Consider the following 17,013-nt stretch of genomic DNA (forward strand, 5'->3'; position numbering starts at 1 on the left):
AACATTGCCACCCCAAAAAGGTCTTGATTTTCACATAGCCGCAGCCCAGGATTCATGCAGAAATCAAACATGCTTCAAAACATGCCTCTCACCCTCTCTCCATTTTGCTGAATATTACCAGTTCTCACATCACTGCAAAAACTCCATCCCAATATTCTCCTTTTGTCTTTCTCCAACGAGGGACCATTTGCCCTCTGGCACAGAGCCGCTCCCTTTGTCCCAGCCAAAGACTCACCAAGCTAGCTCCTGACTTGTATTTTAACATGCTAAATTCAATGTCTGGCACCAGTGGGTGACCTTGGGGGTCTCAAATTTCAGGGGTGCCCTGTGAGATGCCAATATTTGGTGCCCCTTCCTCTCGCCTTCCATTCTGCATCATAGTTGCAGGCCGGTGCTACCCAGGCTCCATGCCCTAAATCCCCCTCTGTTGGCACTCTGGAATTAGAAGGGGACTCCAGGCCCCACAAACCTTATAACAATACTATACATTGCATTAAAGGAATCATAATTGGGGAGTTTGTGTTCTGCAGAACACTGGAATTGCAGGCAGTGGTGGATGGAAGTAGGTTTTTAAATAACATTTGTTTGTTTGTTTCAACCATTTATATACCAGTTAATCACTGTCATCTCTAAGCAACGTGCAGAAACTTAGCTATGAAATTCAGAATTCAGTTGAAATGCCTGCTGGAATAAAAACAAACAAACCCCATTCACTGAGATCATTCATTGAGCTAATTGAGGGCCATCTGCTTCCCCCACTTGCGTTCCTAAACCTTGTTGTACCCGGAAAATAGCCATGCCTTTGCAATGTGCACATTGTTAAAAGTAGGGTGAGAGAATGAGCCACAAACCCAGCAAAATCATGTAGTAGTTCCTTTGTAAAATTGCTACAGTTCAAATGGAAGCATTTTTTTATTTATCACTTTAAAAAAGAAGAAAATCCCTATAGCTAGAAAACATAGAGGTTATTCCAGGTCCGGCCCTGGCATTTTGGCGGCTCTTGGGACCCAAGATTGCCTGAGAATACCATGTGCTGATGATAAGGCTGGGCAGAGATCTCTCCTGCTTCCCTGAAATCATGTTAATTGGGATTACCAGGGATCTTTTGTACATGGAGCCTAGTGAAGTTCTGCCACGGAGTGGTGACCATGCTTGTTTGGGTTTTGCTGTTTCTGGAGCTCCCTGGAATTGAATGAATCCCAGCTGTTGTGCTGGCCATTCTTTGTCTGAAATCTCAAAAACACCTTGCAGCAAGCTTTTTCCCGACTACAGTGTTTGGCAGAGCTCCCAGTTATCCGTATGGTAATGTATTTGATAAACCATCCCTAATTATTTTAATCCTAAAACAGAACACAGATTCATATTTCACAGAATGCGACCAGCTAAGTTTCTCCCCACACTGTGGGTAAGGAACTCTATTGCCTCTCATTCACCCCTCTAAATTTTCCTCAATATCCAGGTCTGTTCTTTGAATAAGCTGCACATGTAATTTAATACCTTGTTCTTATTTCTCGAGCAGAAAGGCAAGCAAAAATCCTCATTGTAGTTGCCTGGGGCCTTGCCTTCCTGTTTTCAATTCCAACGCTGATTATATTCGGGAAGCGGCAATTATCCAATGGCGAAGTGCAGTGCTGGGCTGCCTGGCCGGATGACTCCTACTGGATTCCCTACATGACCACAGTTGCCTTCCTGGTTTATTTCATTCCTCTGATTATTATCAGGTAAGGATCTTGTACTAAGCATTCACACACACTTATCTCACACGTCCAGGTGAGATTCCACCTTCATTTCAATGGAGGGCACTAATCTGCGTAGTTACGCAAAGGAAGAAGGGCACATATTGGTTTCCTCCATTGAAATAAATGGGGGAAATTGAGGTTCTGAAACACATGGGGAACTCCCTTGGATACATATGTTTTGGGGCATCACCCTCCAACTTGTAAAAAGCAACTGGAACAGCAAAAGAGGGAGGAATTAAATGTCTGCATAGGTCTTTAGGTGTGTGGACTTGGTTCCTTTTCATATTTTGCTTTATCTGAAGCCATTACAGGGACTCAACGAAAATTATCATTAGAATGGCAAACACATTAGTGAAGAGTAATTAAGGCTCTGGTAAGAGAGACTTGTCAGAAGAGTCACTTGAAACAAACATGTCCATGATCCAGACCTGGGAACCACATGCATCACTGTTCAAGACCATTTTTATCTTGTTTCGTGCAGCTTTAAGAGCTATAAAGCTGAAAAGCAGTGTATTTATGAAACTAAACCAAAGGAGACAACCATACATTCTGTTCTGAAAGCTACTTCTGCCACATCCTACAAGCAATGTAATTTCAAAGTGGAAAACAGCCTCCTGTGAAGGGCAAATCAGTATCTTTTGCATTTGAATATATCTGAAAAGGCAGAGAATGCAAAGAAATACAAAGTACAATCATCTCTTGCGTCACAATACATAAAACCGATATATTCAAGTGGTGTCATATTCCCGGAAGTTTGAGCACAGGTGTTTATAGATCTCTGGTATTAAATCTTGCTCATGGGTGTCCAGTAAGCTTAATAGGATTTGATCACTTGTTTGCACATGAATTTATGCTTATGTACTTTCCTAAGGCGGGAGGTTTTGTGAAATCGATTTTTCAGTGTAAGAAATGTACTGAACTGGGACCTGTTGCTGTATACCAAAAAGGAGGCTAAAAGAAGCCAGAGGTTAGCATAAAATTGGAATGATATATGCATATGGTATTATATGATAGTAAAATTATAATCTCTATAATTGAAAGAGAAATACGAAACACCTCACCATAGTAGAGAATCCTATGACCAGGTGCAAATTGTCACTTCCTATCAGTAGTATTCAACCTTTACTCAAAGTAGACCCATTAAAACGAATGGGCATGACTAAGATAGATCAATCCATTCACTTCATTAAGTCTATTTTGAATAAAACTTACTGAATATCACCCTATGTTTTAATATTTAATCCAGACTTAGATGCCTGTTTTTTAGCACTGGGATAGGAGGAAAGCTGCCACACATGAAGCAGGCACAAAACTATTCTGTGCAGATTTGTGTACATTATGAAGGTGTCAGTTTCATTCACACACACACACACACACACACACGCCTACAGCACATGGCTGTCCCTTTGAAATTTGTTGCAAAGATTACTCAATAATCTATGTGAGTTGCCGAACACTCAAAAAGTAATTTATAAATGCTTCATCTTCCTTATCCTTATTATTCAAAAACCTCTGTAATTTTCTTATACTGTGAAAAGAATAACTCACAGATGTCTTCTGAAGAGAGATCCAGAGGCCTCAGATGGCTTTATTTATCTGGAACAATCATACCATCGTAGGAATTGAAAATGAATAACAAGTAGCTTTCTTGGGTAGGGTTGCCAAATTACAAGCCCACTCTCTTTCTGCCTTACTTTCTTTGCATTCTCTTTTCCTTCAAGTAACTTGGTATGTTGGTTTGCTGAAGATGCTGATCTGCCATTTATACCTCAAAGAAGGCCAGTGTCTTCCACTTTGGCCATACCTATCTGGCAGAATGTGCAGAAGGCAAGGGCAGGCCGATGAAATAAAGTTACAGAACTGAATGTTTGGTTGCCTCTCTAGCGCCATTCATTAATTTCCACACATATGCTCCTTTTCAGCTTCATAGTTATCAAAGCTGCATACAACAACAACAGAATCTTGAGTTTACGGGATGAGCATCATTCTTGCATCAAACAGGCACTTGGATGGATCTAGGTATCTCTCCCTTTGTGACATTTGGTTTAATTATGCGGTTCCTGGCTGGAGCCAAGATCATTAAATTTGGTGACACACCAGCTTCAGAAGTGTGGGTATTAATATCTTTGCCATCATGGAAACTTCTTTTCTTCTTAGCTAATACTTCATTGAATTGTATTAACCATTTTGATGAATTTGCTGTCGTTTACTTTATTTATATGTCATTGTGTTGTGTTTGTTTGATAGTATAGTGATTGTAATGTTTGCGGATTTCAGTGCTTTTGTGATGCTTGCGGGCTGCTTTGAGCTCAACGTTTGTTGTTGGAAAAGCGGAACAGAAATATTAAAGCAAAAAATCATTTATGCTTATGGTTTTCAGGCCTGGACTATCCACATGAATATTTCAAGCAGGTCGCTCAGAAGCTGATACTTTGCACCACAGGCAGGGGAGGAGAAGTGGACTAGAATTCCTAAACATTAGACTTCCTAAACATTAGGAAGAACTTCCTGACAGTAAGAGCTGTTTGACAGTGGAATTTGCTGCCAAGGAGTGTGGTGGAGTCTCCTTCTTTGGAGGTCTTTAAGCAGAGGCTTGACAACCAAATGTCAGGAGTGCTCTGATGGTGTTTCCTGCTTGGCAGGGGGTTGGACTCGATGGCCCTTGTGGTCTCTTCCAACTCTATGATTCTATGATTCTATGAATAGGAACATGTGGACTAGAATAGGAATAGGTGGACTAGAATAGGAATAGGACTAGGAAGTGGACTAGAATAGGAATAGGTCACAGCTGCCTCACCTCCTGCCTTACCTGGGTATATAGAAGACATTCTCAGGGCCCAGCTGCCCATGAGGCCGACTGAGGTAGCTGCCTCAGGCGGCAGAATCCAAGGGAACCTTCATGGGCATCTCCCGCTTGCTGTCAGAGGAGTGGGGAGAAGCGTCTGCCGAGGTTTCCAGGTTCTGGTATGATCTCACAAGAGCCTTGCACAATCTCATGGGGCTCTTGTGAGATCTCACCAGAACCCAGAAGTCATGGCATCCCAGTAAGCAAGGCTTTGATGGGGGGCTGCAAGAGCAGGTGAGAGGCACATGGCATGCGCACACAGGCTGTCACCTTTCTGTTTTGCCTCAGGAGGTGAAATGTGACAGGTCGCACTGCCTGTTCTCCTGCTTGCAAGCTAGCAGCCCTGCATAGACAAGCACCAAGTTTTTTTACCCTGTAGCTTGTGTGGGACACGGGTGGCGCTGTGGGTTAAACCACAGAGCCTAGGACTTGCTGATCAAAGGTCGGCAGTTCGAATCCCCGTGACGGGGTGAGCTCCCGTTGCTCGATCCCTGCTCCTGCCAACCTAGCAGTTCGAAAGCATGCCAGTGCAAGTATATAAATAGGTACCGCTCCAGTGAGAAGGTAAACGGCATTTCCGTGCGCTGCTTTGGTTCGCCAGAAGTGGCTTAGTCATGCTGGCCACATGAAGTGAGATGAGCACCGCAACCCCAGAGTTGTCCATGACTGGACCTAATCGTCAGGGGTCCCTTTACCTTACCTTTGCTTGGTACATTTATGAACACTACATATATATATATAGAGAGAGAGAGAGAGAGAGAGAGAGAGACCTAAAAATTCTTATAACACTAGTTTGCCAGTGTGCGTATGCTTGTAGCTGACACAATGTGAGTTTTGATATAAGCCATGAAGTTCTGCAGAAGTTTAACCTTAACGCCACTTCCAGTATCATTAAAAGTATTATCATTACAAAAGAATGGCCAGGCTCCCCAGGTAATCCAGTTAAGTGACCATTAACAGGTAACCTGGCAGACAGGGTAAAAACAATGCACTCAGATTTCTGTTGTAGACCATCTTTTCTGTGATGTAGATATGATGTATCGGGGGGGTGATCTTGGGCTACACCCCTTCTGTGATGTATGTATGATGTTTCTGGGGGTGGTCTTGGACTCCAAGGCGGCCAATTTAAAATGTCTATATAAGGGCTTGTATGCATGGCTCGGGGTCTTTCTCCTCTCTCCTGCGTGTGGGGGAGCACCCTGTTGCAACAGTTAATAAAGATCAGGCTTACTAGCTGCTTTGCTTGGTTGGCCTCTGTTATTTTCTCCTACCGATAGAGGACCTACAAAAGGACTCTATATGGGCTCTTGGGTACCCCCATAAGGGAAAATGAGAAGGGTTTTTTTTTTTAATTATATCACTAGGATGATGAGACACTTAGAATTATCCCATCCTAAAGAATCGCTAACTTGTTTGTTTTCTGTTCTTTCCCCAACTGTAGCGTTATTTACTTCATTGTGATCCGAACAATATGGGTTAAGAGCAAAGCTCATGCTGTCATTGTTTCCAACTGCTCAGGTAAGTAAATTGGGGCAATCACGCCCAAGCATTGAAACTAATGACATTGAAAGACAGTGGGTATGCAATTGCCACAGATCATTAAAAAGCCCACTGTAGATCAAATCTCCATGAGCTGCCATAGGCTAAATTGCCAAAAGCATTTAAACATGTGCTCACCAGGTTGGCTGGACCCCAGTCATTTTACCTGGAAGTAATAATGAGTGAAGTCTTATCCTAATAACCTGAGCATAACCCATGAAAAATACACACTAATTCCTAACTGAGGACCTAAAATCCATCAACAGTGGTTGAAATAGATTAATGTAAACAAGGGAAAAATCAAGACTCTTTCTTCTGAAACACTAATTAATCAAATAAACATTGTAAATATTCAAAGGAAAAGGAAAGGGGAAAAACTGAGCCAAGTGTACTGTTACCTTAATTACTGCTTTAGTGACAGGAAAAGAAACATTGTGTTAATACATTCTAATGAATTCACAATTAGCTTTTCTAGAGTTTTATTTTTCTTTGGTTTCCACAAGTTATCTCATGCAAAGCTGTGCTCTGTTCAAAGTTTAAACTAAGAATTTCCAGAAATCCTTCTAAATTCTCTGAAGAAACCAGAGGCCTTTCTCCTGGGCATGGTTGGCCAATTGGTGTTAAAGAAGGATAGAACTTTCTTTATGTATGCCACAACAGCAGCAAGAATACTTATCGCAAAACACTGGAAGACACAAGATTTACCCACTCTGGAAGAATGGCAGACGAAGGTGATGGACTATATGGAACTGGTGGAAATGACTGGCAGAATCCGAGACCAGGGAGAAGAGTCGGTGGAAGAAGATTGGAAGAAATTTAAAAACTATTTACAGAAACACTGCAAAATTAATGAATGTTAGAATGATGTTGGATTGAAGTTAAGTGGCTTTTAGTAGCAATGTTAGAAAGGAATATGTAAAAATGGATTGTTAATAGGTGAAAGATAAGATATGGAAAGACTGATTTGTTTTTAACTGTTTTTACTTTGTATTTTCATTTTTGTTTCTTTTTTCCTTTTTTATTACTTTTTTCTCTTATTTTTGTAATATCTCGAAACTTTAATAAATATTATATATATAAAAAAACAGAAATCCTTCTAAATTCATCATGGATGGAAATATTGACCAAGATTAAGCTGATCAGTAATAGCAGAATATCCCCAAATATCTGACTGACTGTGGTTTCTTCCATTTTTGCCAGTTGATTGAAAAGATTCTGGAGGAATTTCCGTTTTGAGTGTGAAATTTTAAATTCAAAAGTTTCAGTTTTGGCAGGCTTCGCAGATGAAATCTTTGAGCTACCAAGTAACGTAGAATTGCATCAAAAACAACAAGAAGTTCTGTGGCATCTTAAAGGACACCACAGCTACCCCTCTCGAAATTGCCACAATTTCTTAGGATCATAGAATTGTAAGGATGGAAAAGACCTTTGGATCATATTATCCAATGTTATCAGATCCTAAAGGCCAATGTTGACCCAGCTATGGGGAATAGACAACCACAGATCATGAAGAATGCTTCATCTAAGTTGGGGAACAAAACTGGAAGTAGACCTACAGCGAGGCTCTTAGCAAAGATTCTGCTTATGAAAGCCATATGGAGAATTTCTAATACCCAATTATTCCTCAGCAGAAAATTATGCCCATAACATCATTTTTCAGAGGGGAGGCATTAACAGGCCTCTTCCGTCATTACTGGAGCCCTCCGCAAGCTGCTACCTTGTCTCTCTTCCTCAAGGTGAGCTTTTTTAGCCCTTGTGGGAGTAGAATGGGCTACCAGCCAAAGGAAGTGTTAAGCTGAACACTCAGAGAGCTTCATTAAAACTTTCCAAGTGTTCAGGTTTAATATGCTTTTCAGGGTGGGCACAAGACTGCTTGCCTATCTCTAGCATATGGTCATTGGCTATGAACAATTTAAAAAATCTATATCTCTAACATCTCTCTCCCCCTGCAAAAAATAAAATAAAAAATAAGGCAGGAACAGTAAATTGGGAGTTGGAAGGCTGGGAACTGGCATCAAAATTGTGAGAGTGGTGGTGGCAGCAAACAGTTTAAAATCTCCCCAATTTACAGCTCTGCTTTGAAAATCAAACCTCAGAAATTTGGCACGGCACACTATTATGTTAGATGTTCTGCAGCAGGATGGACCGAGGAGATTATTTTACCTCACAGCTGGTAGCTAAGGGAGATGTCTTCGCAACTTGTTGAAAGCCACATCAGATAGCTGTTTACACTTTTTAAAAAGCATATAGCCACATCTATGATAAAAAAATCTCAAAAGATTGTGTTGTGTTGTGTGTGTTGTGTTGTTTTTAAGATGCTTCAGCATAACTGAGGTCCTTGTGATAGGCTAGGTGACTGTGCGTTGCGTAAGAATTCAGATAAAGAATCAATAAATAATGGGACAAATTGATAGGTTAGATGATATTATAGATGGTATATGTATTGCAAAATTGCTCAAGATTGGTCAGCCTAAAAATTTTAGGTGACATATTTCAGTCTTGGCTATGCATTTCTTAAATTTATTTTTCCCTTCTCTTCTCTTTGCAGATGGCAAATTCTGCGCTAGCTACACCCATCGGGGACTCATATCAAAGGCTAAAATCAAAGCTATCAAGTACAGTGTGGTAATAATTCTTGGTAAGTGACGACATATGCCAATTAATTAGACATCAGTGACCAGTGAAAGACTTCATTTTTTAAAAAATGGCTCCGTGGAAGGTTCCAGAGAGTTGGAGTGGATATCTGCCCCCATGGTTTTGTCTCAGATCCATTCCATCCATTTCACTTCTTTCGCTTCTGCTGCCACAGCAAGAGCAGCTTCTTCTGACTGCCTCAGCCTTTGATAAGCCACATTTTTACTCAAGCAAGAATGTATACTGTTTTCTTTTCTTATTTTTAAAGACAGTAAACCAGGTTTTCCGTCGCTGAGAAGCCCCAGTCTCTGCACCAAAATAAAACTTTACAGACAAGCCTAACCATAAGACAAAGTAGCATTAGCTTGCTTAGTAACTGAGGTTTCTTCAAGATTCAATTATGAGATGCTATTAAAAAGCTATTGTGTGCTGACCTTTTCCCAAGTATTATATCTGCTATGACGAGCGGAGTGGATAATGGACTGGTTTCGCTGTAACGTTCCTGGTTTAATAAAACCACCAAGCCTGCATGCAACACACACACACACACACACACACACACACACACACGCACACGCACACGCACACGCTTGGGCCAGCTCTTTACTTGCAGAATAAGAAAACTGTGATTTAATGCCAGTTTACCAACCAGGATCTGAAACCACAGTTTGATTCTGATTTGAGATCTTGTTTGTAAAGTGACATTTCCCTGTCTTAGACTGAACAAGAAACTGTAGTTTAATTCAATGCGGATTGCAGTGCCAATAGGAACGAGAGCAAGGGAGGGATGTGCAGTCAGACTGTGCGTACAGGACGCTGGGCCATTGGCCTGTTCCAGCAGACCCTTCTTACATGCCTAGTTCGTTTACACAAGCAGCAGATAAAGTGAGAAAACTATTCCTGGGCTGTAATTGTTCAAACTGCAGGAAAGGGATTGCATGAGTGAATGCTGATGCTTTTTTTATTATTTAATGTATTGTGGCTTTCTCAAAAATACTCAATTCCCCACCTGTATAGTCATACCTCAGGTTGAATGTGCTTCAGGTTGAGCGCTTTTGGGTTGCGCTCTGTGGCAACCTGGAAGTAATGGAGGGCATTATTTCCGGGATTCGCCACTCGCGTATGCGCAGACGCTCAAAATGACGTCACATGCATGCGCAGAAGCGGCAAAATGTGACCTGCAGACATACCGCCGCGTCTTACGTTCCATTCAGGATGCGAACGGAGCTCCGGAACGGATCCTTTTTGCATCCCGAGGTACCACTGTAGTATGAAACAACAACAACAACAACAATAATAATTCATTTATACCCTGCCCATCTGGCTGGGTTTCCCCAACCACTCTGGGTGACTTCCACCAAATATTAAAAACAATACAGCATCAGACATTAAAAACTTCCCTAAACAGGGCCGCCTTCAGTTGTCTTTTAAAAGTAAAATAGTTGTTTATTGCCTTGACATTTGCTTGGAGGGCATTCCACAGGGCAGGCGCCACTACCGAGAAGGCCCTCTGTCTGGTTCCCTGTAGCTTTGCTTCTTGCAGTGAGGGAACCGCCAGAAGGCCCTTGGCGCTGGACCTCAGTGTCCAGGCAGAACGATGGGGGTGGAGACGCTCCTTCAGGTATACTGGTCCGAGGCCGTTTAGGGCTTTAAAGGTCAGCACCAACACTTTGAATTGTGCTCAGAAACGTACTGGGAGCCAATGAAAATCTTTCAGGACCGGTGTTATATGGTCTTGGTGGCTCCCAGGCTGCACACCTGGTCCTTCAGGGGCACAGTTACCCCATTCGGGATCAGGGAGTCCTCCACACCAGCCTGCCCCATGTCCCCCAAGAACAGTACTTCTGTCTTGTCAGGATTCAACCTCAATCTGTTAGCCGCCATCCATCCTCCAACCGCCTCCAGACACTCACACAGGACCGTCACCGCCTTCACTGGTTTTGATTTGAAAGAGAGGTAGAGCTGGGTATCATCCGCATCTTGATGGACACCCAGCCCATACCCCCTGATGATCTCTCTTTGACTACTACAGTGGTACCTCGGGTTACATACGCTTCAGGTTACATACGCTTCAAGTTACAGACTCCGCTAACCCAGAAATAGTGCTTCAGGTTAAGAACTTTGCTTCAGGATGAGAACAGAAATCGTGTTCTGGCGGCACGGCGGCAGCAGGAGGCCCCATTAGCTAAAGTGGTGCTTCAGGTTAAGAACAGTTTCAGGTTAAGTACAGACCTCCGGAACGAATTAAGTACTTAACCTGAGGTACCACTGTATATCTACTGGTTTCATATCTTCTGTGCAGGGGTCCTTCTCCACTTAAATTGTGACAAGACAGAAATGTGAAAGTTGCAAAGATGCAGTCATTGCCGCTGACCCTTTTCTGAGATAGGTTGAAGTAGCATTTTGGATTCTGTTTTGTTTAGCCTGGTGTGCTGCAGTAAAGATTGACTCACCCAGCGGATATGGCTGAGATCGCTTCTGCGGCAATTAAAGCCTCCCTCCATGGCAACACAGTCACAGATTGCCTTTATCATCAACACAGTCAAGTCCTGTTCTACCTACTCTGTTCTGCCTCCCTCCCACCCCCATGAAATATTAAATGAGTGCTTATTTCTCTGTAGAGTAGGGTCATTTCCCCCCGTGGTTTTCCAAGTCCCTGAAATCTCTACAAGCTTTAGAACCACCTATATAGCAACAAAGTAGATTTTTTGATTTTTTGCCAAGTATTTTTTGCCATTCTTGGTATGTCCCTGTGCTTCATACCTGTTATTGAATTATTTCAAACTTTCCTGTGTCCCCTTTCAGTGGGTTACACAAATTCACAAAAGCAACCAAAGCAAGTTATCTCAAAATCAGTTTTTAACAACAACAGCAGTAAAGAAAAAACTGATTTTAACAGTTGCTTTAAAGAAGCAGCCCCACACAATTTCAAAGAAGCAATAGCTCATGATAAGAACCAGGATAGAGACCTAGAAAGTTGGGTGGGATCCTTTATGCCGCCAGATATTGCTAGACCACGACTTCCATCACCCCTGTTTATTATCTATTATTTTTCTTTATTACATTTGTTAGTTGCTTTATCTTGCCCAGGGCAGCCCAGAACTACTTAGAGTTGGAGTGTGGCAACTTTTAAAGGGTCATTGATTTGCCACTCCTGTCTTGTCCTAGGTCAGGCTGCTGGTCCATCTAAATCAGCCTTTCTCAACCTGTGGGTCCCCAGATATTGCTGAACTGCAACTCCCACCAACCCTGACCACTGGTCTTGCTCACTAGGAATGATGGGAGTTGTAGTCTAGCAATATCTGGGCACCCACGGTTAAGATCTAGCTCAGTATTTGCCCTAACTTGCCAAGACACCCTGGGAGCAGATCAGCACATGGCTTCCCAGGGTTTCCCAAACTTGGGTCCCCATTTGTTATTGGATCACAACTCCCATCATCCCTAGGTAGCAGGACCAGTGGTCAGGGATGATGGGAGTTGTAGTCCAACAACAGCCAGAGACCTAAGTTTGGGAAACCTGCCCTAAAGAATCCTGAGGACTGTAGTTTGTAAAGTGTGCTTGGAAGTGGAGTTCTGTGGGGGCGAAAATAACAACAACAAAACAACAACAATTTATTATTTATGCCCTGCCCATCTGGTTGGGTTTCCCCAGCCACTCTGGGAGGCTGCCAACAGAATATTAAAAACACGATAAAACATCAAATATTAAAAAGTTCCCTAAACAGGATGTCCTTCAGATGTTTTCTAAAAGTCAGATAGTTGTTTATTTCTTTGACATCTGGTGGGAGGGCGCTCCACAGGGCAGGTGCCACCACCGAGAAGGCCCTCTGCCTTGTTCCCTGTAACCTCACTTCTCGCAGTAAGAGAACCGCCAGAAGGCCCTTGGAGGTGGACCTCAGTATCTGGGCAGAACGATGGGGGTGGAGACGCTCCTTCAGGTATACTGGGCTGAGGCCGTTTAGATTACAATTCCCAGTATACTTTGGAGGATGCCATGTGCTTTAAATGTGCATTGAATGTGCTTTAACTTTACGGTGTGAATCTGCCACTGAGTTCTTGAGGAGTCTTTCCCAGCCCTGCCTTGAGATGCAAAGTATTGAACCTCAGAGGTTTTTTTATGCAAACTATACACTGCAAACATTAGGCTCTTTGATTTCCATTATAAGCTTTTCTTTTTTTTAATCTGCCTGTCTGCAAGCATACAGAAGGAGTGACCTCCATCAGCCAAGCGATTAGGCTTCCTTTTTTCTTATTCAAACTTAAATATGCATTTTCTGGAGATGCTATCAAATGCAAAACTGAAGAATCCCCGGCTTAGGTGCTGGAATTTATATTGATTCAATTAGGCTGGCTGTTAATGCAAGGGGACGCAGGAGAAAGCGCTCCTTGGCATTTGATAATGATTTAATTGGCTACACATCTGTGTTTAATGTGATTATATTGCTGTCGCTCAGTGTTTTGTTTGTCTGGATTAGTCCAGAGGGACAGGCAAACTGATATAACAGGAGGAGGGTGTGCCACGCATTTTCTTCTTTGCAGATGGGATGTGCAAATAAGTCTGTGCCAGTATTCTTGATCCTTTGCCGATGAACCTCAGGGAACTTGCAACAAAAGGATTATGCAAAGAGAAACACTTAGTTCCCTTCTTTGAAAGCCAGAGGCAGATGTAGGAATACCTTTGAGGTTCGCAGCTTAGAAAGCAAAGTCCTTTCAGTATTTAATGATGGCCATCCATTAAAATAAGTTGTTACATTTTTTTTTTTTAAAGCTTTGTATATTTGCAGCTGAATCCCATTGACCCAGGACAGATGGGGATCCTGCACTTTAATAGATGGGATTTCAGCAGGTGTTGCAGGAACTCAACAGGTTGGTTCTACATAGGCATGCAAAAGTTTACCAGATTTCAAAGCAATTCCCCCTTTTTAGTGAGAAAAACAGAACACTTGTGAGAGTAGACAAGCCAATTTTGCCCAGATCTCCTAGTGCTACTTTCCCCATTAAAACGGAACACTTTTCAAACCATTTCCTTGATTTCTTGCAGCTTTTGTACTCTGCTGGAGTCCTTACTTTCTCTTTGACATTCTGGACAACTTCAGCGTCCTCCCGGAAACCAAAGAACGCTTCTATGCCGCAGTGATTATTCAGAATTTGCCATCTTTAAACAGTGCCATCAATCCCATCATATACTGTGTTTTCAGCAACACTCTTTGCGATGCTTTCAGGTATTAGACTTCTTGGGTCCCCCACCCCTTAATGGGATTTATATGGGCAAAAAGTTGCCTGGTTACACATTGCGCTCACCAGGTGAGTAATAGGACTATAACAGAAGACTTTAGAAGATACAGCTACCCCTGTATCCTGAAGTCCTCCTTATTCTGCATTTATGATTTGTGCTCATAATGGTATTAAGGGAAGTTAAATGTGATCTTGCTTTCAATACTGTTTGCGGCTGCAAAAGCCTCAGGGCAGACATACTGCTTCATTTCCAATTAGTATGTTGCCTACAATTTCCTGCTAGAAGCCTGCAACTTTCCATACCACAAATGTCCTGCTTTCTCTGTGCAATAGTGCAAGAATGCCCCTCCAGACACACTGATGTATTAAAATTGGGAAAACATTACAGAGAACACCTAATCAAGTGGAATGATGGATAGATGGTCCAGTTTACAGTGTTGTGAGATACCCCCATAACAGAAGTTGCCCTCAGTTCCCGTCACACACAGAGGCAGGTTAAGGTCCAAAATAGTTTACTGCTGCAGAAGATAAGGCTTCAGTAATACATTTCCAGACATTGATATATACATACAGCTTGTAGGCTTTGCAGATATGTATTTACACAAGTACAAAGTATTTCTGAGGCTTCAACAATTCAAGATGTAACACCGACTCTGACTCACTTCTCAACACACAGCACAAGACCCCGGCATCCTGAGCTGACTTACCTCAATCACTTATATAGGCGGCACTGGGCTGTTGCCATAGCAACTGGTTTGACAGGCCTTGCACCTGTTATCTTGTCTCATACATGGGGTGATCTGTGCTCGTGAAGAAAATTAACCCCTTCCTCCAGGTCCAATTCCTCCAACACCCCTTCTGTAATTTTGCTCATGGCATTGCTTTAACACAGGTATTTGATATTGGCATGCTTAGACCTCTGTTGGACTTTCTTTAAAACTACTTGGCTCATATGCCGTACACATGGCCCATGCTGTAACCATTCAGGAGACATCCCTTTTATACTGCATTTGGACCTCCTGGGAATGAATTCTTATTCATGTTTGAATTCATCCTCTCCTAAACCTGACTCTCTTTTTACATTAGATTCATTAGATTTGTTGCAATCATTGCATCAGTGACATACTGCAGAATTCAAGGGGGCAAGAGCAGCTGCTAAGTTGGGTGGAGTGGTTTAAACCTCTCCACACTCACACAGTGCTATGTTTATTCTCTCTTTTGGCCACCACTATCACTGGGGGGCCAAAATATTAGCAAGCGGGAGAGGATCAGGCCCTTGGACCAGGGTTAGCCACCCCCAGTCTAGACATATAAATTAGCAGATTAAAAAGGAGCGCGTATGCACCACCCTTATACTGTGAATTCATTTCAATTTTTCAATTATTGTTGTTATTACTTTGTTCTCTAGGCGAAGAAAATCAGGAAATTTGGGGACTTTCAGAGAAAGAACAGAAGGGCAAGAGATGCAGGCGGTATCCAAGCCGGAATATATTTAGAGTTGATATGTGACTATAAAGGCCACGTTGAGTCTGAGGGGTGAAATAGAAGCCTCACCCTTTTTCGGAAATCTATTATTTAAGGAGGGAGGAATGAGGAGCAAAAATCATTCCTTGTATACCCTGATGGCCAAGCAGAACTGCCATGGTTTGTTCCACATTTGCAGTCAGTCCTTGCTTTTCAAAGCTGTATCCACTGAGCAGTATGTTTCAGTGTAAATGGCTTTTCTCCACATGGGAATATTTTATCTTGAAAAAGGCGGTGCCAAATTTCTTCATGGTACCACACAGCTCGTTTTTACACAATACTGTCACCTAAATCATCAAGACCCTTTGATGGCTGAAGAGCAGGAATAGCCTTTTCTCTCCTTTCCGAGAAAAGAGCATTCCCAGCGCACGTCAAGATACTTTATCCCTGCTGCCCTATTTGGATTGCTGTGGCTCAGTGGGAGCACATTTATTTTACAGGCAAAAGGACTCAGATTCAACCCCCAACATCTCTTGGTTGTGTTGAGATTGTTCCCTCTCTGAAACCTTGGAGACCCACTGCCAGTCAGTGTTGAGAATATGGAACTAGATAGACCAAGGGACTGACACCATATAAAGCATGCTTCCTGTGTTCCTATATATGCTTCACCAGAAAACCCTGCCCATTGTATAATGCGCTGAGAGAAGAACATCTGAAACAATTCTTACGCAGTGATGGGAGAGGTTTACCTACTGAGTGGACAAGATAAATATGCCACTGTGAAGATTGCAAGTTTTCCATCTGTTGTAACATTTCTTTCTTTCTTTCTTTCTTTCTTTCTTTCTTTCTTTCTTTCTTTCTAATAATAATAATAATTGAATTTATATACCGTCCTATACCCTATACCCTATACCCAGAGGTAACCTGTGAAAGGAGAGAATGATGTGTCTCTTGTCTGGGAGATTCAGATTTTTAAGTTTGCTTCCTGCTCCTCTTCATTTAGGTTTTGCATAATTCTATTCAGATTTGTGTAAATTCCTTTCATCTTAATCTTTTATTTTACTATTTGTTAAATGAAGGGCCTGTTCTCTGCCCAGGAAACTCGAGATTTGAAGTTTGGTTTTGGTTGTCTTTGGGTCTGGGTTAACTTCTATTGGTGTTACTTTCCTATTGTCAAACTTTTGTTTCTTGCGGTGGTCTGATGACAAATAAATGAATCTTATCTGCTGATCATCTGATCAGATCACCGGAAAGCTTCCAAAATAGGGAAGGCTGCTGATCTTCTCCCCATTACAGTAAAGTGGGTCACAGGTGGTGGAGGATGAAGATTCATCTAGAGTTAGCTGTCAGGAAGAGAACCAAAGCAATCCAGGCAAGTCACAAATTGCTAGCCCCTAAGCCCAGCAAGAACATGGCATTTAAATTAAGCCATGCCCCTCCCTTGGCAGTCACAGAAAAAAAAATGGGATTTGTTGCAATTCCTGACTCCAGCAGAAAGGTATAATCCAAAACAAAGGAATAACAAAGGAATCAGTTATACATCCAGACAGCTGCTTT

At 42.2% G+C, this 17,013-nt stretch overlaps 1 protein-coding gene across 3 annotated transcripts in view; it reads left to right on the forward strand.

Annotated features, from left to right (window-relative positions):
• NPSR1 (neuropeptide S receptor 1) overlaps positions 1–16,560 on the forward strand; it is a 72,255-nt gene extending 55,695 nt beyond the window's left edge. For all 3 annotated transcript variants that reach the window (XM_080975966.1, XM_080975968.1, XM_080975967.1), the window contains exons 5-9: positions 1,520–1,721; positions 6,026–6,102; positions 8,672–8,761; positions 13,799–13,979; positions 15,401–16,560. In XM_080975966.1, coding sequence (XP_080832092.1) covers positions 1,520–1,721; positions 6,026–6,102; positions 8,672–8,761; positions 13,799–13,979; positions 15,401–15,488 — 638 coding nt within the window. In that variant the 3' untranslated portion in view covers positions 15,489–16,560. The remainder of the gene's footprint in view (positions 1–1,519; positions 1,722–6,025; positions 6,103–8,671; positions 8,762–13,798; positions 13,980–15,400) is intronic.
• The last annotated feature ends 453 nt before the right edge of the window (positions 16,561–17,013 follow it).

This window comes from Podarcis pityusensis, assembly GCF_964106645.2.
Source record: "Podarcis pityusensis genome assembly, chromosome: 12".
Classification (NCBI taxonomy): Eukaryota; Metazoa; Chordata; class Lepidosauria; order Squamata; family Lacertidae; genus Podarcis; species Podarcis pityusensis.